This window comes from Hypoxylon trugodes (assembly GCF_022578975.1).
Source record: "Hypoxylon trugodes strain CBS 135444 unplaced genomic scaffold F4822scaffold_12, whole genome shotgun sequence".
In the NCBI taxonomy this organism is placed as follows: domain Eukaryota; kingdom Fungi; phylum Ascomycota; class Sordariomycetes; order Xylariales; family Hypoxylaceae; genus Hypoxylon; species Hypoxylon trugodes.
Genome location: NW_026250027.1, coordinates 307976 through 331178, shown reverse-complemented (window position 1 = coordinate 331178; position 23203 = coordinate 307976). Strand labels below are relative to the sequence as shown.

The 23203-nt window shown below is 46.3% G+C and overlaps 11 protein-coding genes across 11 annotated transcripts; 6 read left to right on the top strand and 5 right to left on the bottom strand.

Annotated features, from left to right (window-relative positions):
* The first annotated feature begins 1654 nt into the window (after positions 1-1654).
* Positions 1655-4195, top strand: F4822DRAFT_90190 (uncharacterized protein). The gene is made up of 6 exons (XM_051464141.1): positions 1655-2148; positions 2204-2218; positions 2318-2512; positions 2558-3707; positions 3765-3911; positions 3988-4195. Exons 1-6 carry the CDS (start codon positions 1891-1893, stop codon positions 4089-4091), a joined length of 1869 nt encoding a protein of 622 aa, XP_051308802.1. The 5' UTR covers positions 1655-1890; the 3' UTR covers positions 4092-4195.
* Positions 4196-4229: 34 nt separating this feature from the next.
* On the bottom strand, positions 4230-5446 carry F4822DRAFT_434954 (uncharacterized protein; the record flags this gene model as incomplete). Its single annotated transcript, XM_051462101.1, has 4 exons — positions 4230-4262; positions 4430-4630; positions 4692-5158; positions 5218-5446. The coding sequence occupies 4 exons, from the start codon at positions 5444-5446 to the stop codon at positions 4230-4232; spliced, it is 930 nt and encodes a 309-aa protein (XP_051308801.1).
* A 1124-nt stretch (positions 5447-6570) lies between these two features.
* On the bottom strand, positions 6571-7113 carry F4822DRAFT_434953 (Ribonuclease/ribotoxin; the record flags this gene model as incomplete). The annotated part of the gene is made up of 1 exon (XM_051462100.1): positions 6571-7113. One exon carries the CDS (start codon positions 7111-7113, stop codon positions 6571-6573), a length of 543 nt encoding a protein of 180 aa, XP_051308800.1.
* Positions 7114-7807: 694 nt separating this feature from the next.
* On the top strand, positions 7808-8980 carry F4822DRAFT_421861 (uncharacterized protein). Its single transcript, XM_051459843.1, has 4 exons — positions 7808-7912; positions 7971-8145; positions 8199-8316; positions 8372-8980. The coding sequence occupies exons 1-4, from the start codon at positions 7845-7847 to the stop codon at positions 8809-8811; spliced, it is 801 nt and encodes a 266-aa protein (XP_051308799.1). The 5' UTR covers positions 7808-7844; the 3' UTR covers positions 8812-8980.
* A 187-nt stretch (positions 8981-9167) lies between these two features.
* On the bottom strand, positions 9168-11035 carry F4822DRAFT_421858 (UbiA prenyltransferase family-domain-containing protein). The gene is made up of 2 exons (XM_051459842.1): positions 10876-11035; positions 9168-10754 (listed from the first exon to the last, which is right to left on the bottom strand). Exon 2 carries the CDS (start codon positions 10458-10460, stop codon positions 9513-9515), a length of 948 nt encoding a protein of 315 aa, XP_051308798.1. The 5' UTR covers positions 10461-10754; positions 10876-11035; the 3' UTR covers positions 9168-9512.
* A 400-nt stretch (positions 11036-11435) lies between these two features.
* Positions 11436-13169, bottom strand: F4822DRAFT_439073 (FAD-binding domain-containing protein; the record flags this gene model as incomplete). The annotated part of the gene is made up of 1 exon (XM_051462592.1): positions 11436-13169. The coding sequence occupies one exon, from the start codon at positions 13167-13169 to the stop codon at positions 11436-11438; it is 1734 nt and encodes a 577-aa protein (XP_051308797.1).
* Positions 13170-13701: 532 nt separating this feature from the next.
* On the top strand, positions 13702-15272 carry F4822DRAFT_421849 (uncharacterized protein). Its single transcript, XM_051459841.1, has 4 exons — positions 13702-14052; positions 14131-14198; positions 14298-14677; positions 14779-15272. Exons 1-4 carry the CDS (start codon positions 13866-13868, stop codon positions 15230-15232), a joined length of 1089 nt encoding a protein of 362 aa, XP_051308796.1. The 5' UTR covers positions 13702-13865; the 3' UTR covers positions 15233-15272.
* A 220-nt stretch (positions 15273-15492) lies between these two features.
* F4822DRAFT_421846 (cytochrome P450 monooxygenase-like protein) lies at positions 15493-18421 on the top strand. The gene is made up of 7 exons (XM_051459840.1): positions 15493-16253; positions 16334-16516; positions 16573-16731; positions 16790-16974; positions 17053-17189; positions 17285-17568; positions 17621-18421. The coding sequence occupies exons 1-7, from the start codon at positions 15863-15865 to the stop codon at positions 17911-17913; spliced, it is 1632 nt and encodes a 543-aa protein (XP_051308795.1). The 5' UTR covers positions 15493-15862; the 3' UTR covers positions 17914-18421.
* Positions 18422-19040: 619 nt separating this feature from the next.
* On the top strand, positions 19041-20328 carry F4822DRAFT_440740 (uncharacterized protein; the record flags this gene model as incomplete). The annotated part of the gene is made up of 3 exons (XM_051462783.1): positions 19041-19223; positions 19311-19400; positions 19530-20328. 3 exons carry the CDS (start codon positions 19041-19043, stop codon positions 19929-19931), a joined length of 675 nt encoding a protein of 224 aa, XP_051308794.1. The 3' UTR covers positions 19932-20328.
* Positions 20329-20512: 184 nt separating this feature from the next.
* F4822DRAFT_434946 (uncharacterized protein) lies at positions 20513-21351 on the top strand (the record flags this gene model as incomplete). Its single annotated transcript, XM_051462099.1, has 4 exons — positions 20513-20924; positions 20981-21020; positions 21078-21129; positions 21199-21351. 4 exons carry the CDS (start codon positions 20513-20515, stop codon positions 21349-21351), a joined length of 657 nt encoding a protein of 218 aa, XP_051308793.1.
* A 184-nt stretch (positions 21352-21535) lies between these two features.
* On the bottom strand, positions 21536-23203 carry F4822DRAFT_89658 (uncharacterized protein). Its single transcript, XM_051464137.1, has 2 exons — positions 22480-23203; positions 21536-22423 (listed from the first exon to the last, which is right to left on the bottom strand). The coding sequence occupies exons 1-2, from the start codon at positions 22548-22550 to the stop codon at positions 21970-21972; spliced, it is 525 nt and encodes a 174-aa protein (XP_051308792.1). The 5' UTR covers positions 22551-23203; the 3' UTR covers positions 21536-21969.

The following is a 23203-nucleotide window of genomic DNA, read 5'->3' as shown; positions in this document are numbered from 1 at the left end:
TTCTGTTTCGCTTTTCATTCCATTGGTGGGGCTATCTAAAGCCGAATTAATGAATTGAATAGGTAGATCTTGGCGGGAATGCTGCCCCTGAACGGATGGTTGACCCCAAGCGCGAAGCGACTCTCATCCCGGCCCCGACAAGCCGGCGGACGTTACGGACGCGAGCGCTGTGCTTGAGGGGATATGTGCTATAAAATCTTTGTTTCCGACGCTGCTGGCTTCGAGATAATCGCTTAGCCCCGCGATCGAGGACGCGAGCTTCCAAGGTGGATTCTAGCGCCTTCGAATTTTGCATCGGGATGAACCGAAATATGCCGCGGCCGTAGAAGAAGGAACCGTAATTGCTACTTTACACCAGCTGGTGTCGTGGATAATTTTCACGTTCGCGTTCCGGGTCTTTTACACCATGTCGCGGTACCCGTACGCGAAGGACGAGCTATTCGGATCGCCGAGGCGCTCGGCCGAAGATGTCTTGGAGACGGTATTCATAATAGACGAGTTACTGACGGACTGCCATGAGATCGGGACTCTCAATTAAAGTCTAAAGAAGCATCGTGAGATATATCAAAGGGCTAGTGGGTGTGGAGAGCGATGGTGAAGATGTTAAGGTAAAATAGCTCATTGATAGGTAGTAGATCATGTTCGGCCGAGCTTGATTCATTTCGGGTCAGGGAATAGGTACTTGGGGACAGAGTCATCTTACATCGCGGTGGCGCACGGTTGAGACTAGGGTAGATGCAGGATGCATGCGACTGAACAACCCAACTCCGAGGAGTATACAGTAAGAAATACGGTGATATATCTTGCATACTACATCTAAGTCAGCCATATGCCTTTCCTAACCTGTTAATATTAGACGATTCCTCAGCGTATTAGCGACTACATCCTGAATCTATTCGTGTTAAGAGTCCTGTTGATACGAGTATATCCACGGATATTAATCAATTTAATAAACCCTGGTCTGGGTGGAGACTTATAGCTGGCCAATAGTGTCTTTATAATGCATACTTTGTACACAGTAAAGTGATACTTCATCTGCGCACGGTAGTACCCCGGGCGAAAAGTAATCAGAGACGAGGCTGGGACTGCAATATTCAGCTTTTACAACAGAATCGGGTGCAACAGGGGTGGCGAATCTAACGGAAAATAGATATCCTAGGTACTTTTTTGGGCAGACGTAGAGTTATAAATGAACGCATCGACAAAAGGATAGAGACGTATTCGCATCAAGAGCACATTGCGGGGAGAAGGAAAGAGATGGATGAACCACCAGGAAACGCCTACTTTCCACCTTATATTCCCGACGTGGACCCAATCTACGGTCGCATTTACTTTTTAGAGGCTATGCCCCCATCAGCAACAGTTGTACCCTTAGAAGAAGAACAAGGTACAGGATTAGCTCAAATAAACGGTAGAGACGGCTTTGGATTGAACGAAGAACAGGAAAAAGAAATCCGTACGTACACACGCAATAAGAGTCATCCAATTGAACGTGGTTTTCTAACCTTGACGTAAGTGGAGAAAACGAGACAGCTCTGGTATCATAGGACGACGGTGGAAGATGTGGCTTCATGGATTCGGGAGTGCCATTCGCTGAATTTGAAACTTGATATAGATCGGGTTGCTCGATATGCAGCGTACAATCACAATCTGCCAATCGTCGAATACCTCGCCGAGCACGAAAAGGCGAATCTCGCGCAGCAGGACACATTTGGCAGATCCGCCATCTTCTACGTCTTAGGAGACCATAAGATCCTAGAGGGTTTCTGTGCCCGGTTCAAAGACGGTACTGGCGTATACGGGTTGGACTTCCAGGATGACTTGAAATGGACCCCCTTACACTATACGGCCCTCTTGTCACGGCCAGATTGTACCGAAGTTCTTCTTAGGATGGACGCCAACACCCAAGTCAAAGACAGAAATGGGAAGATGCCGATCGATCACGTTAATCTGGTTTCTAACATAGGGAGGAGCCATCTCCTCATTTTTGCCTTGAAAGAATTGGTTCCATGTTATCCGAATTTTGTGTTTGGAATTTCTTATCGCAGAAAAATACAAGAGCCGGTAGAAATCGATTTGAAATTTTTTGATGAGCGAGTCTTAACCCCGAAGAACGAGTCGGCCTGGCTTCATATTCCATGGACAAACGTGAGCATTGATTAATGGATGTTTTGATGTGGCATATTCTGATTATTTATCTTAGGGCGTCATCGTATTTGTACGTTTCTTTTTTGATCCCTTCCTCGTATCTGTACCTACCCACCTCTTGAGTAGGCATATACTTGACGTGTCAGAAACCGTGCTCACTGACTTCTAGGCTATCCTCCGACGACTGGAACAACAATCAGGGCTCCCGGATGGGGAGTTTTCTTACTCTTCTTGGTTCCGGGACCCTGCTGTTGTTGCTGGTAATCAGGACCTGAACTACCGCATGCCTTCTTATGAATCAAATTTTGGAAAGCGTCCAAATGTACATACTCCTGGACCGTGGTTTCCGTATGTATCCATTGTGGTATGTGGATTTCTATCTTATTCCACCCAATACTGAAACATACAGTTTCCATTTATCGCACTTCGGACCAAAACGAGCCAAAGGTTGGCAAGGTTAAAGACTTCCGGTTCGAGGGCTGCTGTGACGAATGGCTTTGCTAGGAGTGTGATACGATTCGAGCGTACGCTTGACGAGACATATTACCCTTCTCTTTCCGCTGAAGCCCTCGAAGCTCGAAATGAGGACCAAGTGGTTTCAAGAGAATGGGTGGAAATACGAGACCCAGATTCTGATGACGGTGATCCAATGCCAATTTTAATGGTACCCCAATTGTGGATTTGGCGATTACATGATCATATTGTAACCGCCTCTCCTACGGAGGGACTGCTTCCCGGGAAGGATGCGTATGGTGAGGATGTTGAATTTGATAGAAACGTGGGATCAACCGAATCTCAGTACTTTAAAGACATGGAACCGAAATGGATGAAGTGGGATTCGTGGTATACTGGAATACAAATTGGAATCATCATAGCACGCCATATCACAGCATTCGGAGAATCGCAGGCGGGTGGCCGTTTCAAGTCACCTCTCGATATCTTTGAGAGAGGTGTAGTCAGGGTTCTATTAGACGTCGAAGCATACATGGATCCAAACAGACCATCACGGCCCATTATTGAAGAAGAACGCGAATTTATGCATAGAATTACCGACATTAGAGAGGAACTTGCTATGATACAAGAAATTCTAGGCCAGCAACGGGAGATACTCGAGAGACTAATTCAGGACTATGAACACTATAATCCTGACTCACTTTCGTTTATGGACCCGGGACAAGATATAAGGGACCCGAATGCCAAGTGGGAGATCGTGAAATCATCCGGAACCAAGCTTCGTGGGTACCAAAAAAGGGTGGATAGGATTGACAAGGATGCGGAGAGAATCGAGAGGGTGATTCAAGACCAGCTGAGCCTCAAGCGAACGCATGCTAGTATTAGCGATGCTCGATCCGGGCTAATCCTCAGCGCCGCTGTTGCTGGGCTCACTATTATCACGATCATATTTACGCCTCTAGCCTTTATGGCGAGCCTGTTTGCTTTACCCCTCGACAGACTGCTTAGTAATCAATTTGAATTTAACAGGCCGGGCGGGACCGACGACGCGAATGGGACAGGTTCTACGGCTGCGTACACGACAAAATACATTGCGAAATGGTTTAGTGCGTTCTTACTCCTCATAATTCCTCAGAGCTTCTGATATGGCTAACATTAAGAAGCTGTGGTCGAGTTTGTGTCATTAGCGACAACATCGTTCCTAGTAGCGCTGTGCCTTTGGTTTTTTGGGGGCACAGAAATCCTGACTGCAATATGGGAAACCCATTCTAGGAAAACGGGGATTGGGAGGCGTACCCAGTCCACAATTGGTGGGTCAAATGAAAAGAACGAGACTCTAGGACTTAGTAAAGTAAAATCTAGACCGAGTGCTGAACAAACTATTAGGAGAAGACCTACCAGACTTTTCGGTCGTGCGAAGCAAGGAAAGTCAAGCCCTGTATAAAGGAATTATCCTGAGCGCAAATTTGCCTTGCCATGCAACCGTTTAACGTTACGGATCCGGTAGAGATGAGTTGTGGTACAATAGGGGCAACTGGCTGACTAAGCAAACGAAATAGGGGTGCAAAATTTTATAGCGAGCGGCATAGAGGCGATTAGATCACTTAGCTTACCTACCATGCCCTGGTTCACACGAATATTCCAATGGGTCCATTTTTCGGCTAAGTCTTTTTAAATAATGAGATTAAGCTATACCATATGAACGATCAAGATATCATATCTCTATACAAAGTAAGTATCGAAAGCCCCGCGACTTCAGAACAGACCTATCCATACGCGAGACGAATTATTCTACGAATCAATTCATGTGACCTTCCATCATTTCTACACTCTTGTGGTAATCGTCCGTGCCGTTTTCGGGGTCTCGGTCCCTGGTCTTGCATCCGGTGCTGCCAAACGGGACTTTCCCGTTACCGTGCGCCCCATCGATTCTCATAAATCCTTGGCCCTTTGCCTTCAGCATGGTCTTGGCTGCGTCTTCAAACCAGCCATTGATGAAGTCGCCATGGAAGCAGTAACCGTCACCGATCTTTCCACCTACTGTTAGCGAATGCGTTGACAATAATGGCGAAGAGACGAAAAATACGTACCTCTCCACAAGCAAGTTTGAAGGGTGGGACGCCTTTCCATCCCTGTGGGATTGCTCTGCGTGTGTCGTATCTGACCGAGAAACGCAGCGAAGGCATTCGCTTCATATTGGGTGGGCAGCGTCCGCCGTGAAGCGCGGCATATGTGTAGTCGGTGATCTTGTTAGGGTCGACGCAATCGGGGAATCGAAGGATGGCTTGCATGTGTGCGCTGCATGTCGACCGTGGGAAGGCAGCGCGAGGTCGGGAGTTGCGATCCTCGGGACCATTACCGTCGCACCACCATGTGATAGCGGTCACCTTTTCGTCGATGTCCGCTTGACTCTTGGCGGACGCATTACCAGCCACGGCGTAAAAGTCGTTCGGGAATGGAATTTCCGCATGGTCGATCTGCTCGTAATATGTCTTGAACGTAGCAGGGTAGATCTCTGTATAGTTCTCGCCGTTCACATAGTACAATGTCGGCGCCCCTTGGTAACTTTGGTTAGTCTTTACGGCTGGGAGGTTTTGGCCGTGTCGATCAACATACAGTATACGGACATATCGTTTGGATTCTCTCCAGACGGGCAGCCCTTCTGAAGCTCGGCTGTAGTTGGCAGATCCTTAGTCACCGAATCAGAGCCATAGAATGAGTGCATATGCGACACATATTTCCCCGGGTACACGATCGGGTCGATGTTCTTTCGCATGAAGGGCTTGTGCTCGATGTCCGTAAGGGCAGCGGCACTCCCCGCCAGGATAACGACGGCCACGCGCATCTTGGTATGACTAATGCGAGCACTGCGAGAAGACTTGAAAGAAGGTCTCGTTTAAGGGGCTCTAGCGAGAGACGGTCCGCGACAATGACTATATAGCCGCAACAGCGGAATTGGCGCCCATTCGCGCCGCTCGGGGGCGGGGACATCCAACGCATTCTAACTACCGAAGGGTTTAAACAAGTATTGTTTAGCCCTTTATTTTAACTCGCGGAATCGAAGGCTGTGAATGGTGAAGCTACTTATTGGCGTCCTATTTAAGTAAGTCCCTATGTAGGATTTCATTCGGCAGGTTTCGCTCCGGTTGCAAGATCACGACACTAAGAATGAACACGGGATTGAATAGGCACTATTCTGAGATGAGGCTTTTGATCCTAACTGCCGAATAATATTTATATAGCCTCCAGTTCTGATTTGCGGGTTTGCAAACCACAGTCCGTATAACTCTATATTGACGTCTCACTTGCTTAGTAAAGGCGTATATAGGATTTCACTTAGTAGGCTTACGTCCGACTTTCAAGAGATAGCACTATAATTTCTTTCCTTTCCTAGGTATCGTGCGAAGGTAGGTATAATTCGTAAACCTTTCTGATTCCAATCTTCATTTTATTGTCATATTAAGAAAAGTCATAGTATCTATTCGAGAGCAGTTCCATCGAGTTCTCTGAACTGAATGGTGAAAATCGTCAACGGTCGGGACGTATCACTGGAATTTTACGGCGGGGAGGACATTGAAGGGAACAGAGTATGACAAATAGCTAAATATACCTTGTCGACTACCCCCTGTAAAACGAGCGAATACGCTGATCATGGCTAAAGTCATAGAAATGGTCCCAGCCAAGCCAGTGAATTGGGGAGTTGTGCCAATCAAGTCCTAGCTGTTAGTAACTTAGCCGGAGCTAGGTTCAGTAGGCATGGGGCAGTTGATGTGGCGCATGTGATTTATTTGGTAGTAAAACAAGAAGTGACATAATTCTATTTGATATACATATAAAACGATTGACTCGTAGGGTGCTACCGACGGTATGATAGCATTCCTTTTTAATCCAAAAGCAACCAAAAAAACGCCCCAACGATAAAAGTGAATGTGAGTCTAATGTTTATGTCTGTCCCACGGTCGACAACACTTATTTCCAAGTGCAACTGACGAAGCCGTTCTTCTTCGCGGCACCTGTGTGGGTCATCACGCCGCAGAATGTGATAACAACATTTCCGGCCGTACTCCCCGCCGCAACATTAACCACAACACGGTCCGTAAGCGGACTACCACCGGTGTAGACTGCCTTGGACGCTAGGATGGGGAACTCGAGGAAGGTGGTTGTGCACTGAGCTTCGAAGTTGGGGATTTCATTATTTCGGTTAAAAAATTGATGAGGATATTTGTTGGTTCCGACAGTTTGCCCTGCGTTGCTGAGTTGTCCTGCTTTGGAAGCGGCTTGTTGGATGTCGGTGGCGGAATAGGTTACCCCAGCGCAGACGGCGCTGCTGGGGAAGCCGCTGAATGTGAATGTAGGAACAGTGGCACGGGTATCAAGGAGCTCATTTATATCCCGAGTCTCAAAGACATTTTCCAGGTCACGAACTTTAGCTGCGTCTCTAATCGGAGTGACCAGGCCGTTCACGAGGGAGAAAAGAAGGGTAAGTGTAAAGGCTGCACTGAAGGACTTCATGGTGAATATTTGAAGGCGATTATGTATAGCTTATTGATTAGCAGATGTTATTGGTAACGATGACAAGAACGGCGTCGATGAAACGAGGGCGATAACCATCATTTATAAGGTATCTTCGTTCAAGACATCAATATCTTATCCATCTACTTGAGGAGTGCTCGTTCCACAAATTTGCTACGAAAATAGATGCTGTTTACCTGGGTATGTACCTGGAGCTAATGTGCAGTTACGATTTGGCCGCGGATATAATCCGTTTATTGTATAACAGGGATACTGGCGCTGCTGTTCCCGGATATTGTAACGCTTGCTACAATGTACTCCTAGACAACCCCGCTTAAAATTTATTTATTGAGAATGGACGGGGTAGCTTAATCATAATGTTATATATATTCGTGTTCTAAAAAAGGTTGTCGACCAAAATATTGGAAACGCGACGGTAAGACTGAGGAGAACAACAATTTGTGTCAAAAAAGGTTAGGATCCCCGCCAAAAGAACCCTTCTGTTCATAGTAATATTCCCCTCAAGTTAGCTAACCAGCAATCTAAACATACCTAGGTATTACCAGATACGTCGTGCACCGCTACCAACAAGACAAGGTAGTACGATTACATAAGCAGCATAGCCCCCTTTTGGAGTAAACTATCGACTTGAACTTTTCCTCTAATTTTCATCTTTTAATCTTTTTTCTCTGCATCTACATACTCGCTAATTTCTCATATCCCATACGAAGATGGCACCATCAATTGACTCCTTTTTAGACGGAAGAATTGCAGATCGATGGGGCCCGTCGCGGAATGAGTAAGCCGCCATCCCCGTATATTTACTCTTTATCCCACTACTAATCAATCATCAACAGGGCAAATGCCTTGCGGGAGCTGTTACGCGGCAGTGTAACCCCCGAGGAGGCAGCCGAAAGATTCACGAGTGATGCTAGAGCATCTCGCACTATTAATGCGTGCCACAATTCCTTAGATGGAATGTGGATACTCATTAAGGATACAGCAGGAAAATATCCCGAACACCACGCCAAGGTAGGTGTTGACTAGAATTTTGTGCGTATTCTCTAAAGACTAACATGTCAAAGTTAGTTCAATTGATGGATGCCGTTCGACGACTTCCTAATCTCCAAATTGGAGGAGAAAATGTGGAATGGTCTGAACTCCCAAATCTACCGGAGTGCTGGGGAGAGCACGTTTTTGATCGTAAATATCCGCTGACACGCTTCAGACTGCCCGTGGAGGACTAACACATTAATAGGGGATGAAATGGTATATTCCGAGGAGACTATCTCGGTAATTGCTTTTACAGCTCAGCTTTGTGCTCATCAAGTGGTCGACCATAATGAGTTCCTATCGGCGGCAGAGCTAGATTTTCATGCAGCCTTCGAGAAGACTCCGCTTTCAGGTTCCGTTCTCAAAGCTGAAGACATCCATAGGTTGAATGCTACCGTACCCGTCGCGGCACAGTGGATTTTCTATGCTGGCGAAACGATTTATAACTGTGAAGAGACTTTCGGCCTTAAAGTTAGGGAGGGTCTATGGACCGGCCAGCCGGGCTTTAGTTATGGAAGATGGAAATTGTGGAAGGAAAGAGCCGAATGGGTATGCAGCCTGAAAAGAGTAGTCAGGCACGAGACGATCGAAATAGCGAGGGCAATGGTGGAGAAGATGACTCAGATCGAAAACAATGACGCTTGAGCAATCTTTTGTGGAGTCGGGCTGGAGATTGAATGGTATGCAAGGCGTAACGAAAAAACCCTTCGGCTCCTATTGGCCTCTTATAATCCTATGTTATTCCTGTTGATAGCAAAAAACAAGTGATCCATCAGGTATTTCGGCTTTTAATAAGGATGGAGAGTACCTTCAAGATACCGTGGTGCCATGCAAACCTGGAACTCGTACTTCTAAAGAAAGTTAAAAGGGGACCGTTTTAAAGTTCCCCTGCCCCAGCAACAGTTAATTCCAACAGAATTTCACGAGGGAACCGGATTAACTGGCGTTGACTGTGTCTGTTGGTCAGAAGGGTAACACGTGACGAGTACTACCTAGGTAATGTGCCAAGGTATTTTAAGGGGCGAGTACTGCGCCACATTTAGCCACCCCCTTTTATTCACGGGTATAGATACAACAACTATCTAATAGAAAGAGTTCCCCTCCACTTGCCAAATTAATAATTGATTCGCAACGATAAAGACGATAGCACTTATAATCATCCCCAAATCTAAAAATATTACTGCAATTATGCACCCCTTAGGACTGCTTGCAAGTATGACCTCTACCTAAGCTAGGTACCAAATCTTAGAACGAAGGGTACATGCATCAAACTCCTTGGTGCGAAAACACAACTTGCGATACCCCTAAGCCGTGAGTTCAGCCTAATAAGCGATATTACACCCATTCTAAATCGTGTTATAGTTTGCACATGCAACAGGCAGCATATATAGCAACGCCGTCCAGAAACACCATAGCCTCCACGTCAACTTATCTTCCTTCAACCCAGAATAATTCAATGATCGAACGGAAACAATGAGGCCCAAAAGCGCTTGCGGCGCCGCTGCTAATAGCCCCGCTTCCCAGTACCAATGGACGAAGCAAGACCATAGAATCGTTGGCACTGCAACCGTCCAGCGCGCAGCTCTATCTCCAAGAACTAGAGGCGTAGAGCGACGGCCTCTTGCTCGGTCGCCTTCCTGATCTTGAAGGTCTTGCACCTGCATTGTGGTGAATATGATGGCGCTCACGATAACCGCCCAGACAACCCCCGTGGAGGTGATATCAAACGGAGTTCCGATAGCGACTTTAACGGACCCCACGTTGAATATCCCAAATGCGACCGCGATGATAGCATTGCGTTCAATAAAACCTTGATCGCCACCGCGTAGGTCGTTATAGAGCCACGTCAAAATCATAATACATAAGCTTTCGACACCAACTTTCAAGTAGAAGTGGTTTAACGCTATAACGGCTGGGATCATGTAGAGCATAGCATGGCGTATTTGGTCCGATGTGATGAGTCCGCGTGGTACGGGTCGCCAAGGTTTGTTGAGGGCATCTTCACGCGCAGATTCAGGTAGCCGTTGATTTGCGAGATCGAAGATAATCAAGTTGGACCAGTTGAAGAGTATAACTAAAGGTAATCGCGGTAAAGCTTCGAGCGCTAAATCGATTATCGGGCCGCTCTTCGTCACTAATAAAGAACCGGAAAGTGCACCGCAGATACCGAAGACTGTGTTGGGGCCCACAAAGGTTCCCGCGTTAGACTCTGTGAGGAGCCAGAAGAGTGTCAGGAAATCTGATAAACGCTTAATCAAGCTTTTAGGGGCACTAGAATCCTTTGCGGACGCCATATTTTCGCTGTCAATGGTGGAAGAAAGTGTTCTCGTAGTTGTCGGGATTTCCGGTACAGAGTCTTAGTTTCAGGGTTAGATCCGAGACTTGCTGTCTATAAGTTGCCCCAGGGGGATAAGCATAACTCGGATCCTAATACGAATAGGACACTTGTGAGGTAGCACAAATAGCCGTTCCCAACCCGAATGATTGGTTATTCCGTATGTCATGCTTCCAAAAAACACGCCATCTCTTTAACCCGAGTAGGTATGAAGTCTAGTGCCAGTAATATGTCTTCATTCTACAACAGCCAGCTACGAGACACGGAGATGTCAGCCAACTTAACTTCTATATGAGGGTATGAAAGTGGCACAACTGAAGCTTTTCGCTACTACACCATCCCGCGTGAAAGAGCCTCGGCCTTAACCAACTCACCGGGGCTTACTTGCATACCTAGGTAAGCAGGGTAATTAATGCGCACTGTGTAATAGCTCGATTACTTGAATCAGCAGTGAATAATCTATATCGGATCCCGAATTATTCTTAGACGTCAAAAAAGGGTTAAAGCTTACCAGGTAGGTACCGAAAGCGACATCTCCATGCATGATTTACTGACGTATTCCTTCCACTCGCCAGCCTCAAGGAATCCTAACACCTTTTCACGCCATCGTAGATTACCCTTCAAACTTCCTTTTCAAGACTTAAGGATTCAACACTACTGCTGGTTATAATGCCCAATATTGGTATTGCAACATGAAGCAATGCATTAGGTAGATACGTTGGCTCCACTTATCCTAGCCGACCGCGACCTTGCCGTATATCAGGACTATGCTGCGATAAACCCCTACTTAGCAATTAGAACAACAGTATATGGTCCGAATTGATTCCGTTAACTTATCTACTTAAGGTATAGGTCTGCAGTGATAGGAATCCTAAACTAGCTGCATATTATTCTATATAATCTAATGACAATCATGGTTAAAATAGGTTATTAGTTAATTATTGGACGTAGGACACAGCCTTCCATCAAGGCGCTGCTCCCAGCGATCGCTGCCGACAGCCGTTTTCGCATAAAATATATCGTCAGGGTCGTATTTCGTCTTAATAGCGAGTAGCTTCTCATAATTTCCCCCGTAGAACGTGGACTTAAAACCAGGATCCTGAAAATCGGCCTCATTTAAATAAACACCCCCTTGAGGAGTGAGAGATTGTAACGCTGGTAGTAAGTCATTCGTAATCTTGTCCTGTGCCACTTTATTTTGGGGCCAATCCGTGTAATTGACTGATGTCCCAATAACCACGCTAGATATGGTTTTGCGAAAATATGGATTAGCCGCGTTATTGCCGGTTGCGTTTGCGACATTGAAGGAGACCCCTGACATGAGCGTCTGGGAACTGATATACTGAACCGCTTTCACAAGCCCATCAACATTGTTTTCGACGAGGTCGCGGGGGATTAGCCGGCCTCCCACGTTGTAATCTGATACGTTCCAGGTCGATGTCATAGAATTGTAACTTGAAAGGAAGTCCTTGTATTCGGCAGACGAGTATTGGTATTGAAGCCCAAGCTGGTCCATCACAGCCTTTGTTGGCTCAAGGAGAGAATCCAATTCTTGTTGGTGTAACCCTGAGACCATTGCGGGCATTATCAAAAATCCGGCGGGGGAAGCTACCCACACCACCCAAGCACCAGCATCAACAAGGCTGGGTAATGATTCAAAGAATGTCCCCATGCTTGAATATATAGCGTCGGTATTGCTGCCATTATTTAAGAGTGTTAAGTATGCGGCTGAAAAGAACGTATCGGGATGAGCTTTCGCCGTCATGGAAACCACAACAGCATAAGTGCCACCGCCACCTCCGCTTAGAGCCCAAAATAAGTCGGCATTCTCAGTAGCACTAGCCGTTACTAGCTTCCCAGCGGCAGTGATAACTTCCCACTCTAGGACTTGGTCAGCGGCGAGACCAAATTTCGAGGATAAAATGCTGACGCCACCACCTTGGGTGTAGCCACCAGCAATTCCTACGTTAGGACAATTGCCACCAACGACCATAAAGCCACGGGCGTTAGCGAATTCGTAAGCTTCTAGCCCTTCAACACCAGCGCCCATCTTAATCGCCGGACCTTGATATCCCGAAGTGTTATAGTCCTCGATAAGCTCCAGGGATTTGAGATGATGGGTCCATATTGCAAGAGCGTGTGAACCCGTTGACTTCCCAAGGTAATCATGACCGGTATTTCGAATAACAAGTCGCACATTGTGCTGTTTAGCAAAGAGAATGCCAGCCTGCAGGTGAGCGGCGGTTGTGGCGTTGATTGTGTAAGTAACGTAATACCCTAGCGTACATGGGTCATTAGGACCCGAAAATGGATTGCAACTATTATTCGAGAATTGATAGGCCATTGCTGACGACGGAGAATTCAGATGGGTTTGAGGGAAGAACCAATTATTCCGGAGCGTGTCACATGCCTCTTTGTCGTAGTCGGATATGCTACCCGTAGTACCCAATGAAGAAGAATGGTGACAGACGCTAGATATTGGTGTGGTTGCAATCAAGTTCCCACCAACTGTACGGTTCAAAGTGTCCCAGGCGTTCGGGTCCGGCCAATCAGCGTCGCCTGGGATAGATCGACAGTAAGATTGGGCTTCATGGTCTCTATGGCGAATTTCGATTGCTGTTGTAAGCACGATAAGTGACAAAAACCCAACGAATAGGCGGGCCGTCATTTTCGCTGTCATAGGATACCGAAGCCGATAGTGGGGGCGAAACGGTGATTCCATAAACCAATATGACAACGCTAGACTTGTCAAAGGCTATGTAGCAATAAGAGGCTCGAAAATTCTCGATACCAGACCAGCGGTAACTAATCTCTTTAATCGCAATTTTGGTTACACACACAGACATTGGTTGGTAAGCCACTTATGCGAACGTAACGGAAATAGGTATTCAAAACGCCGTGGCGCATAGTAAAATGAGCCGTGAAAAAAAGGAGGCTGATTACATGAAATGTTAGTTGCTTATACTTGGATCCGCTATACCTTTCTGGGAAAATTATTGGTTACACATGCATAGCATTAACAAGGGTGGATTAAGCTATAGCTGAAAAGGAGATGCTATCGTCAGCTCATTAATTCATTGGCTCGCTACATGGTGCTTACATTAGGTAAGATATGTCGTGGGACATAGTCCCCGCCTTATCTCCGCTTCCTATTCGCAATAAGGCACGGATTTGGAAAAGAGAATAGCAGCACGCGGTCACTCCAGGGTAGTTTAGAATAATACAGACGAATAATTACTAAACACATACTTAGATACCATCTCATACCAGTGTAAATGTTGTATCTAACGTGATCCCTCGCCATGTCCAGTTTCAATTTCTTCCACACCGACATTGAAAGTCTCGTTTCATATGTGCGGCTACCATGATCAGTCCACGCGGGAGGTCACTGATCATCTTAATGGTCATTTTCGATGTATTAACTCTCACCTTTTTGGCATTGCGTTTCTATACTCTTTTCCGGATAAAACAGAGGAGTTACCGGCCTGATGATTTCATAATTGTCATATCCACTGCCTCACTGTTGGCCATGGAGGGCGCAGTGTTCTGGGGTAGGTCACATATTACCTACCTACATGCTTGTGTATCCATGACTATGAACCATCTAACTAACTGACATACCTTTCTAGCCATACACAATGGTCTTGGCTTTCATACAGCAACTTTGCCATGGTCAGACGTCGCGATTCAGATAAGGGTAAGTCTTCAAAATCTCTTGTTTCACCGCGTTGAGTACTTTATCCGTCTGTTAGATATAACTTGGAATGTTACTAATTATGGGCCCATACTGCGGTAGATGCAAACCTCTACCTTATTCACCTGGACTATCTCGACGTGCACCTGCAAGCTGGCACTCTTGTTCTTATATCTTGATATTTTTCGTATACATGTTACCTTGAGGAAAGCCATTTGGCTCTTGGTTATACTCACTTCCTGCTACGCTCCTGTTTTTATACCCTTCTTCATGACCCAATGTTCTCCTGTCTCGGCGGCTTGGGACCCAGTCTTATCCAAGACAAACTGCCGCTCTCTGAAAATTCAAGAATTGGCATCGGTTGCTGTCAACCTTTTCCTTGATACGGCAATCGTCGTTGCCCCTCTTCCTGTCGTTTGGCAGTTGAAGATGCCCACGACCAAGAAAATAGGGGTCAGTGCCATATTCGGCCTTGGAATAGCGTATGTCTTCCCTTTCCCAAAACATGACCTACTCGTTATCTTCAACAAGATTCTACACTAGGTTCGTTTCATATTGGCTAACATATCTTCCTCCCGATTAGAGTGATCGGTGTTATGATATGGCGCCTTATCTCTACGACGAGTCCTACCCATAACCAAGATATTGTATACGAGTTATATACAGTATCCGTCCAAGCTCAATTGGAATGTTGGCTAGGGAATTTGGCAGCCAACTTACCCACACTTGGCCCCTTACTGAATAAGATGTCAGGGTCAAAGGTGGCTAAATACATTATAAGCTCTTTAAAAGCGAAGTCAACCGATCATGGTTCGGCATCGGAAAGAGGACTTCCTCTGAGGACCTTTGGCGGTTCTGGAAAACCGACTAGGCCCGGCGGACATGGTGATTTTCACTTGCTATATGACGAAGGCGACGGGCTTAATACTCAGCATGGTATCATGCTGAATTGGGAAGTGAGGGTCTCTACAGAAACGTCAACTCATAGAAGTGCGGCGAATGGTCATAAATCGACAGTAGAAACACAGAGTCAATAGGTCTATAGTAATAATAATAACGAAAAACTAATTTATCTCGCAACGACACCCGTATTAGTCTACAGTAAACCGTCCTCTCTAAAGGTGCTACAAGGTCAACAATGCAGGTCGAGAGCTCGCAACTTACGTTCATACGTGTAGTGATCAGGTGGAGGACTCCCGGCAAGATGAACCCATCCCAAGTCAGACTACTGAAGGACAACATGCAACTAAAGTTAGAAATTTGCGCCCGCATCAGGAGCTGAAAAGCGATATGAACATGTGAGAGTACCTATCTACCTCGGACATACCCAGGTACCTAGGACAGGTGTGTAGTTGTAGAAGAGTGGAGACTCCTTACCGACCAAACTATCATACTGTGTAAGATTCCTACCCAATATAGCACTGGTTCCGCCCTCCATGGAATCATTGTAGTACCAATGTTACGTGTCGCCTTCGGTGTTTAGGAATCGATTTTACCTTGTCAAGAATAGTCGTACGGGAGAGGCGATCACAAATGTTTAAGTATTTGCCGAAGACTCTCTAACCAAAATGCCGCTAACTATAATCTTCTCTGCAACAAACCCGCGGCTTAATTACCGGCACAGCCAAGCAATATCCAACCACTAAGCTATACATCAACTCGTTGACATGGATGCTTTGTTGTTGCTGGGTGTCATCGCCGGCGTACTTGCGCATAATGTCATTTTCATCCGTGGAGAATGGCATATGCGTATCTCGTCCATTCTAAATGGCCATTTACTGGTTGGCTTTCTTGTTACTTATTTTACATACCAAACCATAGGAGACCGAAACGTTGGTGAAACATTGACAATATTTGCGGCCGCAACTGCATCGTATCTAACGGCTTTATTCGGTAGCATGATTGTATATCGACTGTTCTTTCACCAATTATCCAAGTTTCCTGGGCCAAGACTTGCTGCTGTCAGTAAATTCTGGCACATTTTCAACATCCGTACATCAAGAAACTATTTATTTCTTAGACGGATGCATGAAAAGTATGGCAGTTATGTGAGGACCGGTAAGTAGCTGAAGAACACGTCTTTTATGAAGTGTGTGTGTGTATACAGCCAAGTGCTGATAATATGGGGTTCATTCTAGGTCCGAATGAAGTCACCCTTTTCGACCCGGGTGTTTTTCAACTACTCGACGGATGGGGAAACACCACAACTAAGGATATATGGTATGATATAATGCAGCCGAGAAGCTCTGCTATATTCACGCGAGATGAGAATATGCATAGAGAAGGTCGAAAGGTATGGGTTCAGTCCCTCTCGACTAAAGGTAAGACAGCTGTCATATACTATGACCTACCGTCCATTAACTAATCAGAATCTTAGCAATGGATTCGTTCAACCCACGAATCGCGGAACTTACTCACTCCTTATCCCGCTGTATCGCATCATATGGTTCTGAAGCAGTTGAAGTGGGCGAGGTGATGTCTTGGTTCTCCTTCGACGCAATGGGAGAAGTCGTCTTTGGTCAACACTTCAATCTTTGTATGTCTTCATAATATACCTCATGATATCTGTGGTATGCTGAACATCTACGATATAGTACAATCCAAGAAATGGATCACGGCTATTCGTGATCGAGATGGTGCTTTATCTCTGGTCGGCCTCATCGGCGACGCAAGCTGGATTGCGCATCTAGCCTTCTTAATAGTTCCATTTTACGGCAGAGTAAAGAATTGGTTTGATATGGTGTCTTTCTGCGAAGACCAGATGAAACTCCGACATAAGGTAACCCCCCCTCCCCCTATTGCGGGTGGATTTACGGATCATAATCATTGTTAACGGTGTGTTCTCCGGTTGACTTAGAACGGTAGATTCGAAGATAAGCTAGATATGGCTGAGTTCTTCATCGAGGAGCATGATGCGCTAAAAACTAAAATGAGCTTGGAGGACCGCGATAACTACCTCGGTGGTACGGCGGTAACAGCAGTTGTGGCAGGCAGGTATGCTCGTCTCAGCTTTGACACTGGCGGGATTGAGCCATGCGCTCCCCGACCTATGTGTTGCACAAGTACTAAACTAATGTCTGCTGGTATAGTGACACGACTCGAGCTGCCCTCGTTGGCGTGTGTTGGTTTCTGGCGAAGTACCCTGATCATGCAAACAAAATATTGGCCGAGATTGCGAATGTGGATGTAGACAATGCTGATATTCTTGCCACCCTCCCACACTTGAACGCGTTTGTCAATGAAACGCTACGCCTCCTGCCGCCGGCGATGACAGGAACCGCAAGGCAAACGGGTCCTAATGGACTTCTCTTCAACGATGTTTTGATTCCGCCGCACACTAAAGTTACGGCGCCTCGATATGTCATTATGAGAAGTGAGTATCCGTATCACGAACCCTCAATATTTCTCTACTAATAAATGTTTAGTGGAATCCGCATTCCCCCAACCCGACGAGTTCATCCCCGAGCGCTGGTATTCGCGTCCGGAACTTATCCGCGATAGACGTGCCTTTTCACCATTTTCAGCAGGGAGCCGTCAATGCGTTGGGAGATCGGTTGCGTATTCGGAGCTTCGTCTAGTGGTAGCAATTCTGCTCAAAGATTATCATATCGAATTTGCTCCGGGGTATGATCCGATGACCATGTGGCGAGACATGAAAGATCAAGTCACCGCGCAGCCGGGGGATGTCATGTGTTTATTCAAACCTCGGGAGAAGTAAACAAATATGGATCATATTTACACCCATCTGTGCGGAAGGTTGCTTAGGGGAGATTACCCCTAGGTTGGTTGATGCTATGCGAAAGGAGGCGGCAATATGAGTCGCTTAGAGGTATTGTGGTGTGGTTACAGTGGAGGTGGTGCGCTATGATCATAGCGCTGGAGGATGCCCCGAAGATGGATGCTAGAAGTTATAGGGCGGGCTTTACGCTATAATGTATGGGGGCTTTGGGTGCCTCCTGAGGAGAAATTGAGAATAGAGGGCGCCGACAGGCTTAATAAGCACTGGAAAGTCGGGCCCAAACCCTATTCAACCACTAACCTAGGACCTGCTGTTGTGGTGGTTAGGCGGTTATAATAGTGGGAGCTCACTGTAAATCTGCAACATTAGCAACGCTTAGCGCTTGTAATAGTGGTAGAAGCTCCCTCGCTCGGGCGCGGGGTGGTGGAGGGGTTGTAAATTTAGTCGCCAGTTTCGATTATATTTGAGCATGCGCTGTAATTTACCGCGATCCCCGTGGGGTTCAGGGGGTAACTCCCTGTAACTTTAACCCCTCATAACCCTGGGGGTGCCACCACATTGTGCAAAAGCGCCATATTCTAGCGATTTGACAGCTGGGCCCGCAGCGAAAGACTGTGAGATAAGCTCCCTATAGAATGGTTTCGGGCACATTAAAACCTACTATGTGCACCTGCAAGTAAATCATCCAACCCACCCGAGCGAACCCTTAAACATAAGGTTTCGAATAGCTTCAGAGATTTCAGACGCCCTTTCCAAATATGCAAGACAAGGGGGTCATGGTATCTTTTAATTGGTGAGAGCTTTTCTATCGTCTACTAATGGTGAAGCCCATCCTCGATACTACGGCGTTCAGTAGCCTGCATATGTCCTCAACATGAGGTAGCATAATTTCGGTGGCAGTGCCGGGGCGCCCAAGAGAGTGCCTAATAGTGGACAGTGGGAATGTCGAAATTGCTACGTCTAGCCTCAGCCTCGACTGACAGCCTCCCCCCCACACAGGGACTCGCATCGATTTTTGACGTTGGTATTTAATAATCCTCCTTTAATTATTAAATGTTTCCTTGTCTTTTATTGTATTATCGGCAGAGCTACCGGATGCGTCGGAGATGGCCGAAGTCGCTGGCCTTATAATAGGAGTCGTCGGGCTCGCAGGCGTAATAGGCGCCTTCAAAAACGCCATTGACCTTTTTAGTGGGTTTATGAACTCGCGAGCATTCGGTCGCGACTATGAAATACTTGATACTAAGATCGATATTGAGAGGGCGATTTTATTGCAATGGCCCAAGCAAGTGCGAGGTTTGAGAGCGGAGTATGATCCAAGACTGGATGACGATATCACTCGACAGGCTATTGCCCATATACTATGATGCATAAAGCTCCTATTAGGCGACGAGGCCAAACTCAAGAGTCGATATGGTCTAATGGAAAGCGGGCGCTATACCAGCGACCAAGGGAACTCTGAAGCCGTGATTAGTTGTGGGAGAATGAGCAAATTTGTTGAAGAATTTGAGAGAATGAAATCGCGGAGAAACCTGCTAATCAAAACGTCAGCTCTAAGCAAGAGAATTCGCTGGGTTATCTGCAACTGAGAGAAGTTCGAAGAGTTGACTGAAGAGTTGGCTTATTTCACTACGAAACTTACACAAATCGTCCCGGTATCCACCACTCAAGAATGTTCAACTAGCCTTGGTGTTGGTCTCGACCCAAACGTGACGGAAGACCTTCAAGGACTAAAAGTTGTCCTCGACGCATCTGACGGTTGCCGAAAAGACATTGCTAAGTCAGCCCGGCGTCATCTCGAACTCGCCTGTCAGGAACGGATCCTCCGCAAATTGTGGTTTAGAAATATTAACGAGAGAAAACAGTCCAAGCCTCCTAGCGACACTAGAATTGAGAGTTTAGCTCGAAAATATGGATGGGCTATACCTACAACGGGACCGTCAGATTCGGAAGATTCCCTTGAGGACTCCGGTACTTTCGAGGTGGGTGTTGATTAGGATAGGATATTCGCGTCGCACGATTTTCCATTGGAAGACTCGCCGTCTCCACACAAGAAACACCATCTCGATATGAATCCGCAGGAACCGTATGAAAGAACCTGTCTGACGATTCGTACGTCGTAGCGCAATAACATTTCGAGAAAACGCCCACGCAAATACAAGCCCATACAAGTTGGATCGGGGTAGCAATCAATGCATCTCAAGGGCATGGGGCTCAACGAAAGCCGAATCGTGGAAAAATACAACCCGGTGGGATGGTAAAACCGATAGCATGTGTACCAATACGACAATAAACCCCGTAACGGCCCACATCTATAATTGGTCTATAACACATCGCCGTGGATGCGACCGTGATTCGTAGGGCCGGTTCATATCAAACCATCCGGAGAGCTAGTGGATTAGGAAAGTCGTCTAATGACTGCAAGAATCTAGACCGTGCTCTGCTGTTATAATAAGAGCTATAAATTCCTTATTTATCCAGCCGCTTATAAGTGAACAGCGTTTCCGTTTTGTAGATCTTGCGCGTCTCTTTCAATTTTAATTAGTCGCATTCACGCTACGGAAATTTCTACTGCAAGATGTTGGCGACTTTACTTATATCGTTCTTGGCTCTCGTCAGCCATGCATCGGCAGCCACGTGGTACTTCCTCCGGTACTATCCGGCATCCGGAGAGAAATTCACATCTTTCTCCGGGGAAATGGCGATCCCGACTCTGCAGAAAGCCGGGGTGTACTATCTCTGGCCTGGACTCCAGCCTACTGACAATAGCGGCGTGTACCAAAATGTCCTGGACGGTCGGAGCGGGACTTGGTGGATTGGTTCGGGCTGGTGTTGCTCAAATCCCAATCTTCCGTGGGGAAGTGGATTTAACACCTATGCCAACGAGAAAGTGACATTCGAGAATAAGTTGGATAGCGGTGGCTCAAATTGGGTGTCGACTCTTACCCGTCAATCTACTGGCGAGAAGGTGACGGATAGCTTTCCATTAGGTAGGCCGAAAGATCCCCTAGAATTTCCGAATGTGTACTCACACATCCATCCTTAGGAACCAAGTCTTTCAATCAGGCACTATTCGCCATTGAACTGTGAGTTATTCTAGACAATCCGTTGACGTCGTAGCAGTAAGGGTTGACATATCGTAGCACTAGCGTTAATTGGGACTTCGGACCGCTTGCATTTTCGAATGTTGTGATTGTCAGTATTCATTTTTTTTTTTCGCGGGCTCGCTATTTTTTTACATGCTCCGACTAACTGGGAACATAGACGAGTACTGGTACGGATTCGAGTTGGTGTAATACGAAGCCCGAAAACTACAATTCGGCAAGCGTTTATTCTATCTCTGGCTTGAGGGCAAGTGTGAGCGGGAATACTGTGACTTGCAAAATCGATTCTGTAATTCTTCAGAAGCCAGCTTAGTTGAAATTGTTGAAGTTTGATGGCTGCAAGTTCATAATTCTGGACCCCTCTTCAATTACATTTTAATGATGAGTAAGCGAGCTTGAGAATGACTCTGCTTACATAAGAGTCTTCTTGTAGGTGCGGATTAGGTAATGACATTAGGTAGTTGTATCAGGTAATCAACAGATTGATAGAGTTTGATTACCTAATTCTTCTTCACCAATACAACTTCCAATCCCGAATACATATCTTCAGCAATATTACCTTCTTTACTGAGTACCTGGAAACTTAAAGCAACTTAAGGCCTCATGATATGTGGAAGTACATGGGCTACTACTGTCATCCTCCTCCCAACGACCCTATTATAGAATAGGATCCTTTTATCTGGTTCGTAGCCGAAAGTAGTCTGTACTAATGCCCCGCGTATATTGGTCGGCTGTGTAGGTGGGCATGGAAGGGAAACTATTCCTAGTTTTCTTAAGTCACACACTAGGAAGTTTAAAATAGAGAAACACTATAAAAACGGCGGAGAAAAATCTAAGCATCGCGTTCATTTACTCATTCGTTCGTGATCATATACCCCCATAGTCAGTCGCGTTTCGCTAAAACCTTGCCGACCAGATACAAATATTATTCTCACGATATGATCTCCGCGCCTGCGAGCATGTCCCACGTAGGCTTCGGTTTAGTCATGTCTTGGCCTATTGAATATCTTCCCTCTGCCGCCTTCCGTTCCACATAGGTGCGTGTCTTGTCCTCAACCTTCTTCCAGTCTAATATAGCGGTTCCGACGGCCTCTCTGTTCTTCGATATGCGCGAGAATGCATCGATGACCCACGACAAAGAGTTGAACTTCGAGTTGTTGTCAAGGATCGGTGTGTCTTGGAAGATCTTGATGAGTCGCTGCTCGTCTGTAACTTTGGCGATGAGGACGCGAGCTAGGAGTCTGATCTCTCCCTGTATATTCTGCAGAGGCCGTGCTTCGTACATCCACTTCCCCGTGGTGGGTACCTTCTTGACGTGGTAGCGCGTGCCGGGAACCTCTCCCTTGTCTTCGTACTTAGGGCCGATGAGAAAACTCCAGTGGTACCTAGGTAAGAGAAATTAGACCCGCAGGAGAGCATGATGGTTAGGAGAACTGCTTACTTTAGTAACCCATCCTCGGCGATAGGGCTGGGATACAGCGCAATGTAAAGTCTTTTCTTGTTGAAAACCATATTGAGTCCGCAATGACCGGTATAGCTTGTTCGCGAATTCAGATTTGAATATCCGATAAGGAATGTGGGCGCTGAGCTAACATGCCCCAAGGATCAATAGGCGGTAAAAGTATCGCTTTATCTAAGCACCGTTGTGCAGATTCTCGCCGAGTTGGATTTGAATCCGGCGGTGCAACAAAAATATTCCACGTGCTCTGTTGCCGAAAGTACGATGACTCCGGGAACCCATAGTGGTTTCCTCTTCAGGGATGAGTCAAGACTACGTCCGTCCATATTTGTGAGTGCCTGCCTCATACAAACCGGAAATACAGCTGTTACTTCCCTTTTATATAACGGATGAAAAGACCTTTGGTATTCTAATTGGTTCCCAATTCCTGTGGTGATCCGATCTTCGACCTATCAAGATCATGAGCACCAACCGCTCGGACCTTATCCTACTTAAGCTTAGATTGAAGTTACACACGCGCAAACCAGAACAAAGACTTGATTGCGTGGCACCGAAATATATGATATCGAAGTAGGCATGTTAAAATTGCCTCCTTACGGCGATACGTCAAATTAAAGGCCAATAAACCACGTCTGTCTGGCCTGATACCTCCTGTCGTATGGATTGGCTAATGAGCTTTCTAAAAATTATAAAGTAACAGTTTTCT